Below are 10,778 nucleotides of genomic sequence, written 5' to 3'. Positions count from 1 at the left end.
TGGGTTTTCCTTTCTCGCCCTCGTGGTCGGGGAGTGCAATGGACATCGTGACCACCAGTGAATCGTTATGGTTTCGTCCTCCATCAGGTGCCTCCGAGGCTGAAAAGCTAATGGGTAATTTCATCAATTACTCCATTGGAGGTTCTCTAGATACACTCAAAACTTCATCACCTTTGAAGTTTCGTTTGTGGATTCTCCCTGTAATATTTCCTTCTCATATGGGAGTGGTTATTGCCGAGTGTGATATAGTACTGCAACCTAAATATTGTGCCTCGCGGGGGATATCCACACGATGTATGGGTGCCTCGGCGGTAGGCGGAATTATTGGTTGTGCGATGAATTCTTAGAGCTTCCCCTCGTTGATCATATCTTGCAGTACCTTCTTTAAGTCCATACACGAGTCTGTCGTGTGGCTGTGGAATTGATGGAACTCGCAGAAGTCATATCTATTTTTAGTTCGCTCTGGCTGCTGACCTATGTTCCATGGGTAAGTGATTTTGTGTTTTCCGTAGATCATTTTGAGGATCTCGGATATGGGGGTGTTTAGCTTCGTGTAGACTGGGTCTACACCCTTTCCCTTCTTTTGTTGGGCCTAGTCTCGCCCTTTCCATCCTCCCGTCCGATGCTTGTCGAACGGTCTTGATCCGCTGTTGGATCGCCCCGCTCATTGGGATGGCGCCTGAGGGTTTTGTGGCTCCACCACATTTGCTCCTCTACTAGATCCTTTTGTCATTTTGTCATAAGTTCCATCTTGGAGTTCCTCCAAGGCCACATAATCCTCTTGGATTTTTCTTAGATTACCCAAGTTCTTTGGCATGGTTTCATACATGCGGACAAAGAGAGGGTCTTTCTTTCTAAGACTATTTTTAAATCTCAATATCACATATTCCTCAGGGACCTTTCCGATCTCAGCACATAATTTCCTCCATCGTGTCACCAGGGAGCGAAGTGACTCATTTGGTCCTTGTGACATCTGGAATAGTGCATCGACTTCTGGTCGGATTCGAATATTATGAATGTATTTTCTAAAAACAGCTCAGATAGGTGGTCGAACGATTTAACTGATCCCTTAAGCAAGTTGTTGAACCACATTAGGGCTTAATCCCTCAGACTTGAAGGGAAGAATTTACATAATACCACATCATAATGATCCCATTGGGTCAGTGTTATACGATAAGTTCTAAGATGCTCAATTGCATCTCCCGTTCCGGTGAATGGGGATGTGAACGTCGGTAGGGAACATTTCCTTGGAAATGACAACCTTAATAGGTTTTCAGATAAGGGGGATTGTCCTGCTTCTTGCATGACTACCACCAACTTCTTGCTCTCCTGCTTCCTTATGGCTTCTCTGTACATCGCTTCAAGTCGGTTGAGTTGGGCTTGGAGTTGGTCATCATTTCGTCTTGTCTCGGCCTTCTTTCCTTTGCAGAGCTCTCTCGGGCGAGAAAGATGGTTCATGGTGGCGATGCCTTGATCGCACTGAGTCATCGTCCGGTTGTTCAGTGTATGATACAATCTTAGAACGATTTGACCTCGATTTCTCCCTCTTTTTAGGTTTATGGCTGCGAGGTTCTCGACCTCGCAGTTGATTTTAACTTCGTCGATTCGATTCTTTTCTTGTATATGTTTTTGGGGTCAACGTCTGACGACCCTTCGGATGGACTATCCTCGTGATCGAGTACACCTTTGCTTCCCTAGGGAAAGCGATCCGTTGTTTCCTCATTAGAGGTGTCAGGGATGTTAATTCGTTCGTCATCTTATAGATGTTCAAAGGGGTTTTCCTCCTCTGAGATATCTTCAATAGTAGTGAGTGACACCTTCTTTTTTGTTTTTCGTTTCAGCCTGCGGTTTCTCCGCTCAAGGCTTCTGTTACCCCTTTCTAGTCTTTCCATTCTCTCATCCTGAGCTTCTTGGGATTTCAGGATGGCTGCGATGGCAGCATTGGCATCGCCGAGGTCTGAAGGGTTCTCCTTCTTGACCTCCTGGTTCGTCTCTTTCCTTGGAAACCGGTTCAACCCTCCTGGTTTAGTTAGATGAATATCATCACACCTATCGAAGGGGTTTTCCCCGCCTTCGGAGCTAGAATTGTTAGTTAGTCCTTCCCGATACTGGTCATCGGGTTGTCCCTCGCCTGGGACTTCACCATTCATCAGAGCCTCGCCTGGCTCCATATCGTCGAGTCCTTCTAGTTGGGCTCCACCATTTTCACCTTGGCTCATGCGAGCATATCGTCGCGTCACCATTACCTTCCCTGCAAAATATGCAATGATACTTAATTTGTCTTTTCTTTAGAAAAGTGGAACCCTAAATTTGCAGGTCATGTGCAATTACTAAGCCATAGTTCAGACTGGACAGTTTAGTACAAGAAGACTTTGCAGTAAGTTTTGGAGACATGTGAAAATGACAAAACATTCCCTCTTTGCATGAGGTATTGATGATGGAGAAAAGGTGTTTCTTCAGTTCCCTTTTTTCGAGGAAATACCTCTTCCAACACGCCATACCTTTATAGGGAAGAAACCAAATTATGACGATTGAATACAACTTCCCATTCTAGGAAATATATCTCATCATCTTTTAACTTTTGATTTCGAACAAACTTTGAGTTTGATGATTGATTATGTACTCATTAATCCTTCCCCTTGACTTAGATTTAGGTTCTTAAGAAAGAGATCTTGGATTTTGTTGAGTTTGATGAGGAGCATCATGAAAAATTTTCCATATCAACTCTCATAAGGTGATATCTTCCTTATGTAGTTTACTGACTAGTATCTCTTCCCAGCTCTTTCATGGAGGAGATCGTTTGAGCACCGAAGTGTTTGAAACTTCATATTTACTCCGATCTACAACTCTCTTGAGCTACTTGAGGAAGACATAAAAATCTTGGAAATGACAAGAAACCTTGAAGAAAATTAGTGAAAAAACGTAGATCTGTTGATCTTGAGGTTCTTCTAGACTTCTCAGTCATGAAGATCATGTTTGAGTCCGAGCTTTACTCATTCATCTCAACAGAAATCTACTTTGTAGTGTGAAAAACACCTCTCTCATGGAGATTATGAAAACAATATAAAGCTGTTATTAGGGAGGTTGATTAGATCTTCATACGTCCCTGTTTCTAGCGCCAAAATGTAGTTGCATATTTTATGACTACTACACCCAAATGAAATTAAAGACTAAAAACTACCAAATCATACAAGATTCAATATGAACAAGATGTAAAGAGCATGAAATGTAAAGATTGACATAAGCATATAACGTGGTTCGGCCATCAAGACCCACGTCCACGGAAAAGAAAATGTTTTCTTATTGATTATGAGGTCTTACCCTTGAAAGTGTCACAAATCTCTTCTAGATTTCTCACTTTCTCTCTATCTAAATCTCTCTTAGGAATTCCCTGTAGAAAAACCATCTAGGATTACATCAGTTGTCCATCTCCTTGTACATGGACTGGTATTTATACACAAAATAAACTCGTGGTGGCTTGATCGTCCGAGTTTGGTGAGCTGTCCTCCATCGTCATGTTTCCTCGGACTGGTTCTATACTGTCCCTCGTGATGGCTTGTTTGGTTCTCCCTCCGAGTTATCTCGCTCTTCTTTGATCGTGTTGTCCTTCTGTGGAGAACCTCGTGCTCTATCGCCTCGGGGGCGTTAGTATAGATCTTCCGAGCCTTCCGTCACGATGTAGAAATACCCATGTCTTGTTCTTATCCTTCATTAAATGCGGTCTTGCTTTTTAGACTTGACCGTCTGAGAAGATTAGACCTTTCCTTACACGCGTCATTCATGTGACGCTTGTGCAGTTTCCTCGACTGAGACAAACTCTCCTTTTTAGAGGATGGTTCGATGCTCCTATCTTATCATCCTATCATGTATTCATCCCTTGAGATGTTGACACGTGCCCGTTGGGTATTTTACCCACACATTGACTCCAAAAAGTTATTTTTCACCCCTCGGGGGTATTTGTGCAAGGTCAACAAAAATGGAGGGTATTTATAATATTCCCACCTTTTTTATTTCTGTTTTTTTTTTTTCAGTTTCAGTTTCAGTTTGTCTCTAAAGCTATTCTTTTTACTTTTGCATCTTTTCTCTCCAAGGCTATCCGATATCCAATGGCAAGAGGTTATCATATCACTATTTATTTAACATGGTAAACCAAAAACAAAGAACAGTTTTTACTAATAATTGGTTTTGTATAATCAAAGTGACGGTTGCATATTTGATCTTTGAACCCGTAAATAACATACATGAAAAATTGCTCGACGGTTTTGTATAAGAGCAGTGAACATGGTAGTTGTAGTTGCAGCCTCTGCAAGCACAATAGTGCAACCACGACTGTGATATGGAGAAAGGTATGGGACGTGAGCCGGAAGAATTTGGAGAAAGGTGACTGGTATTTGGTAACCAGGGAATATGGGGGCTATGTCCGGGTATGGCTTGGGAAAGCTCTATTGACTTTCTTGGCAAGTAGATCATCTCATCTGTAATGAAAGTGGTGGTCCTCTTCCATTCTGATGCTGTTTAATTTGTTTTCAAATCTGGGCATTTAATATTTGCAATTTGGCATATTATTTGAATTTTAATAACTGAGTTGAAAAAACATCAACATTAATTAATATTAATTTGATATAGGCTTCACTCTTTTCTTTTTCTTTTATGCTACGGCGTAAGCCTGCCCCTGGCAGCGTGACCATTGGCTTACCCCACTGAGTAAACTCGGCTTGTCTAGAATCCCATGTTAAAGTTAGTATAAATTACACTTGAGTGGAGACTCGAACCGCTGACCTCCTATTTGAGAGTCCGGCTCCAAACCAACTGGGCGAACCGCTGACATCCAACTTAATATATAGGCTTCATCTTAAAGCCCAAACTTATCAAATCAGCCGTGGCAAATGGGAATACGTGTGACACCACTTTTTGTGTATGGTATCTTTGTTTTTATTCTCAATAAAAAAATTTACCCCAGAAAAGTTACTCATAAGGGTATCAATTTGTTTGGGAGTGTACCAGATTTGTTTGGCAGTGTACATCATATGCATGGTAGCAGCTGCAGCGGTTGTGTGAGCCATATCCGTGGCTCGCGGTTTTAAAGAGTGTTGTAAGTTTTAATCATAACCGTCTTGTACTCGAACATCTCTGCACCAGCTTCCGTACATCATACATCCATTGTGCACAGGTAGTAAGCATGCATCTAAGTAGACAAAGCCAATTAGTGTTTAAACCAGTAAGACCATGCATCTTGCGTATAACAAAGCACTCTTTCACTGGGACGAGAGATTTTTTTTTTTTTTTACTTAAAAAACCACAGGGATTTCACCCCCGAAAAAGAAGATTTACACATGGTTACCATGGAAGACTAATAAAAAAATGAGGTTGGGCTTAAATGTACAATGGAGTACCTCTCATCTTCCACCAGATAGCTCTGTTGCATCTTGGTTATGTATTGAATCTTCTCCCCAGTCAAATCTTCTTTGAAATCTATCCCACTCCCCTTGAGGATTAACCTGGACTTGTTGCCATTCTTCCAACCTTTCAGCTAAGCCATCACCTTCTGGCATTCATATAGGTCGCTCCTCTTGCAATCCTTGCGTACAAAGCACTGCTACTCGAATCACATCATTTCAACCTCTTCACTAACAGAATCTCTATACAAGTTATGGTCAACAATGTCACTTGTCGTTTCTCTCTTTCAAGTTACTTTTCCTATACAAGCAGAATAAATAAATGCTTCAGAATTAGAGAAGGAGAGATAACACAGTATAATCGGAAGGATTTCAAAAGTTAAATGAGGAACAAGAAGTTAAAACCAAATAATTCCATAGATTAGCGAGATAAATAATCTTACCATTGGAGTGTGTATTGAGATGGATTTTGATCTATATATATCCCAAAGTAGATCATTTATCTTGCGAGAGGCAGTTGATCCTGAAATTTGTTTCGTGTACTTTTTTTTGAACATTAAAGTTGTACGTAGTATTAAAGGTATGCTGGATAAGGAACCGAAAAAACTTGGGAGTCGATGCACTAAATATCGTGGTACTTGAATTGAAGCGGAATGCAACGTGTATTATAGATTAGTCAGTTTTGCCAGTATAAAACACTTCAGGCAAAGCATTCTAGAGTAGGCAAGGGAGCTAAGAATTAGCAACAAGACTAAATCCATTCTCATCTTTTGCAATTGCGGTTGGGTAGGTTTTTCCGAGGAATCCAAATTAATCTTCGCTACCTGTTCAGCTTCTCTGCTGTAGCTACTGTACCAGTAGAGACCTTCTCTAATGGTTCCCCGAATGTTTACTGCGGTCTTCTCGGTTATCAGCTTATTGCGTTCTTACCAGATAGCCCACCACATAAGAAACTGGCACCAGCGTCATAATTTTCCAGCCAAAAGGTGCAACAAGCAGTAACAGAGGCTTCAGTTAAGCAGCTGATTCTGAAATTCATTGGTGAAGCGAAGAGTATATAGCTCGAGTTGGTCTTAAAAATAATTGGTCCCACATTGAACACCGCGATTCCGGTGACTTGTATATATTATATTCGCCAATTGGCCATGGATTGATGCTCAATAATTGTCCTACATGGGCTATCAGCAAAACCGGACACCATAAGTACAAAATGCTTAAGAGGTTTGCTGATTGGTTTTTGCTGACATCAGGTTTTTCTATTGAACTTCTCTAGACTGATTTTTGGCTTGGCTTTAGGAAGAAAAGTGGATATGATTTCATGTATGAAAATATTAGTATATGTTTTGTGACCAGGGCAGAAACATGAGACGTGGTTCTATGTTTCTGTAGAATTGTTTGACGTCCTACTTAATATGTTTACCAACCCTCCGAATTTTTTTCTCCATTGACTTTATTGGCTAGGAGATCACCTGCATTTGAAGTGGTGGTCCTGTACTGTTAGGATGCTGTTTTTGTTTTCAAATTAAGCATTTAAAATATTTGCAATTTGGCATACTCTTTAGATTTTAATATATGAAGTTGACAAAACATCAACATAATATTAACTTGTAAATTTTGCCCGGCAGCCTAAGGCCCAAATACACATCTTTGGTCCTTACAAGTTGCCCCCTTTGCATCATGCTCACACCCTTGGCCACACACCCGCGTTGTCGCATCCACATGGAAGTTTCCTCGTATTTTTCCAAATTCTTTGATTCCAAACATGAACTTTGTCTCTCTTTTTAAAACTCAAAACTCCAAGAATCTTGAAAGAAGCATTAATATTGGTAACTGTCCATGAATGTTGGAACAAGCAGGTAAAATATTTCTTTCTTTTTTTACCAGTTTCTTTCCACATTCATTCTTCTTCCTCAGATCCAAGTTTTACCACCGCCATCCCCAAAATCCCAACATCACACAAAGCCCCACACTTCAATAGATCTCTCACTGTCTCATTCAGAATGAGGTGAGAGCTGATTCAGCTGGTGCTACTTCAATTGGTTGCTTGCAATTGTCTCCTCTATACCTAAATTCCTAACTCCATCTGCTTTGTATCCAATTGTATGCCCCACATTCCATCATCTTTTCTACTGATAGAAAGCGACATAACCCTTTCCTCTTTTAATTAGATCTTGGGTTTGATTCATAATCAATACCCATGTCATAAAAATCCAATCTTTATCACCAATTCTGGAATGTTTGGTGATTTCCGTGTCTTCTGTTCAAGAAATTGTGGTTGAAATGGGTTTAATTTCCGAATGGGGGTTGTCTAGGAGGTGAAATTTGATATCTTTTGGGGAATTTTGATCTGGGTTTTCTTTATGATTTCGATCTAATCTTGAAATTGATATACCACATTTGATTGGTAATGGGGTTAGAAGAAGGTAAAGATTCATCTATTAAACTTACACAATCTAGGGTTTTGCCATTAAGATTACTGCAATTCTTTGTAGTTTTTATGATTTTAGGTGTTGGGTTTTCAATTCTAAGTATGAATATGTCAGGACAATTTGGAATTCAGAATGTAGTTTACAACAGTAGATTTCAGTGTGAGGAAGAGTCACCGAATCTTGACCGGTGGATTAAACCTCCGTCGAAGCTGATGCATAGAATGAGTGATGAAGAGTTGTTCTGGAGAGCTTCATTTGTTCCTAGAGTGAAGGAATTTCCATTTAAGAGAGTTCCTAAGATTGCTTTTATGTTCTTGACAAGAGGTCCTTTGCCATTATCACCTCTGTGGGAGAAGTTTTTGAAAGGTCATGAAGGGCTTTATTCGATATTTATTCATTCGTTGCCGTCTTATCGGGATGATTTCCGGCTTGATTCACCGTTTTATGGAAGGCAAATACCTAGCAAGGTATGAAATCTCAATCTGTTTATTGAATTTGTGCGCAATGTGATATGCTCTTGAGTACATATTCATATCCTGTTAGTGTTTTTTGTGTATATCGATTATAAGCATGTTTATCCGGACAATTTCAATCTTTTCGTATGTTACTGGAATCACATTGTCCTGTGTTGCTAGGTAGTTATGACTTTCAGTGAATGACACAAGATTGTTAACAGCAATAGTTTGAGTTTTTGAGGAATGCCAGATTGAGGTTTAGTCCAATGCCCACATTGAGTTTCATTTTGTATCGTTATTCACTTTATTATCCCCCCATTCATTGGCTTTTTAGCTTTAGAGATCCGTAGTTGCAGATGTAGATACTTGTTCTTCACTCAAGTGTTTGACAATATTGTTTTACTTTATCTTCTGCCCAATATCTGATTCTGAATCTAGTATCGAATATTAGTAGTACAACTGAAATTGAATATCAAGACGTTCTCTAAGTGGTCATTTGTCTTTATGGGAATTAAGTTACAAAGGCTAGAATACTGGATAGATTCCGTATAGTTCGCTAAAGCTCTCAGAAACTTCACTTTTGCAGATTCTTCATTGTTGTTGTAACTCTAGTTGGATTCCTAGATTGGCTTCTATGTACTGTTTATGTTCCTTGCCTTTCCTTTTTCAATCTATTTGTGCCTTTTAAAGTATCTTTCCTGGATCTCTCCCCAATCTATTGTGATAATAGCAAATTGAGCTCAACTGTGTTGGCTCCGTAGGGACCCGATGTAGAAACACAGACATTTGCAGATGTTTATATTTTTGACTTTTCTAGGTATGTTAATTTGGTTTCTCAGTTGGGTATGTTTAATGTCCCCTTGGTTAGGTGTCTGGGGTCGGTATTACCGTATCCAAGAGCTTATGGTAAACATGAATCTAACTTTTATCTGGGATCATGACTTCAATGTTCTTCTAGGGTTTTTTTCTCCCCTGCAAAATTGCTCTGTTATGTTGCAAGACTCTCAACCCATGACTTGAGTTTTCATACTGATACCTTTATGAATCAGTCTCGTAAATGTATAAAGAAGACTGCAAAATGTGGAGGTCGATAGCTTCCTGTTGAGTTTCGAGCCTGAAATATGTTATGTTCCATTGGTGTTTCACAATTTTGATGCTCTGAGGTGTTGTGTAGATTCACGCAGTTTTCGTAGCGCTTGTGTTGTCTTCTTCTTCCAATGCTACGCTGTTTCCTTATCTTAGATAGTTTTAAAGTCATATTGAAACCTCCCTGAAAGTTTCAATTTCAGCACATTGTTACTTCTCCATTGTCATGGTTTCTTTACTCTCTGCAGCTTACGGAATGGGGTACGATAAGCTTATGTGATGCTGAAAGACGTCTTCTCGCAAATGCATTACTTGACATGTCCAACGAAAGATTTGTCCTTGTATCTGAATCGTGCATTCCTATCCACAACTTCACCATCGTATACCAGTACTTGATGGAATCAAAATACAGCTTTATACAAATAGTTGATGATCCAGGTCAATACGGAAGAGGACGTTACAATGCGAGTATGGCACCTGATATTACTCTAGACCAGTGGCGTAAAGGATCTCAGTGGTTTGAAGTTAACCGTCAACTTGCAATCAACATAGTTGAAGATGTTACATTCTACCCTTTGTTCAATGAGTTCTGTAAACCAGACTGTTACGTCGATGAACACTATTTCCCAACTATGCTGCAAGTTCAAGTGCCACATCTCCTGGCAAATAGGTCAGTTACTTGGGTTGACTGGTCTAGGGGCGGGGCTCATCCAGCTCGATTTGGACAATCTGACATTACAGAAGACTTCTTAAAGAGAATGCTAGACAGTAGCTGCTTTTACAATGACCAACCATCAAATGTCTGTCAACTTTTCGCGAGGAAATTTGCTCCTAATGCTTTGGAACCTTTGTTAAAGCTAGCGCCGAAGATTCTTGGGTTTTGATTAAAACCATTGAACAGACGGACTACTTTTGAACTGCAGCAGTTCTCAAGACTAATACGCTGATTTACAACCGACTTTGACAGGTTTCGAATTCGACCCTTTTGATTCAAAAAACACTCTCATTTTTGATTGCCATTCTTCTTATACTTCATTGATTAGATTCATTAGTTTCTAGAATTACTGTCTAAGCATTTTCGAGGGAATTATACAGAAGAAGAAAGACTAGCACAGGAGCTGCTAGACCACCATTCTTGTATCAGAGTTTATAACTTCAATTACAATCTGAGTTTATCAATAATCTATAATATTTGCATTCTAATTATCCTTGTTTATTCGACTATTGCGTAAATCACGGAAGCGAATATAAGTGAATCTGTCTAGATATGATGGAAACCAGCATTTAAAACTTGATTAAGGTGCAAGAACAGACACCACTCATGGTGATTAGTGTTAGTGAATATTCTATAATCTTGATATTGCATAATTTTATACTCAATTATTAAACAGTATAGTTTGTACAGAGTACAG

General features: G+C 39.7%; 1 protein-coding gene across 1 annotated transcript; it reads left to right on the top strand.

Annotated features, from left to right (window-relative positions):
• Positions 1-7,204: 7,204 nt before the first annotated feature.
• LOC113314999 lies at positions 7,205-10,572 on the top strand. The gene is made up of 2 exons (XM_026563313.1): positions 7,205-8,292; positions 9,615-10,572. Exons 1-2 carry the CDS (start codon positions 7,804-7,806, stop codon positions 10,248-10,250), a joined length of 1,125 nt encoding a protein of 374 aa, XP_026419098.1. The 5' UTR covers positions 7,205-7,803; the 3' UTR covers positions 10,251-10,572.
• The last annotated feature ends 206 nt before the right edge of the window (positions 10,573-10,778 follow it).

This window comes from Papaver somniferum, chromosome 10 (genome assembly GCF_003573695.1).
Source record: "Papaver somniferum cultivar HN1 chromosome 10, ASM357369v1, whole genome shotgun sequence".
Lineage (NCBI taxonomy): Eukaryota > Viridiplantae > Streptophyta > Magnoliopsida > Ranunculales > Papaveraceae > Papaver > Papaver somniferum.
This window is presented reverse-complemented; position numbering and strand designations above follow the sequence as displayed.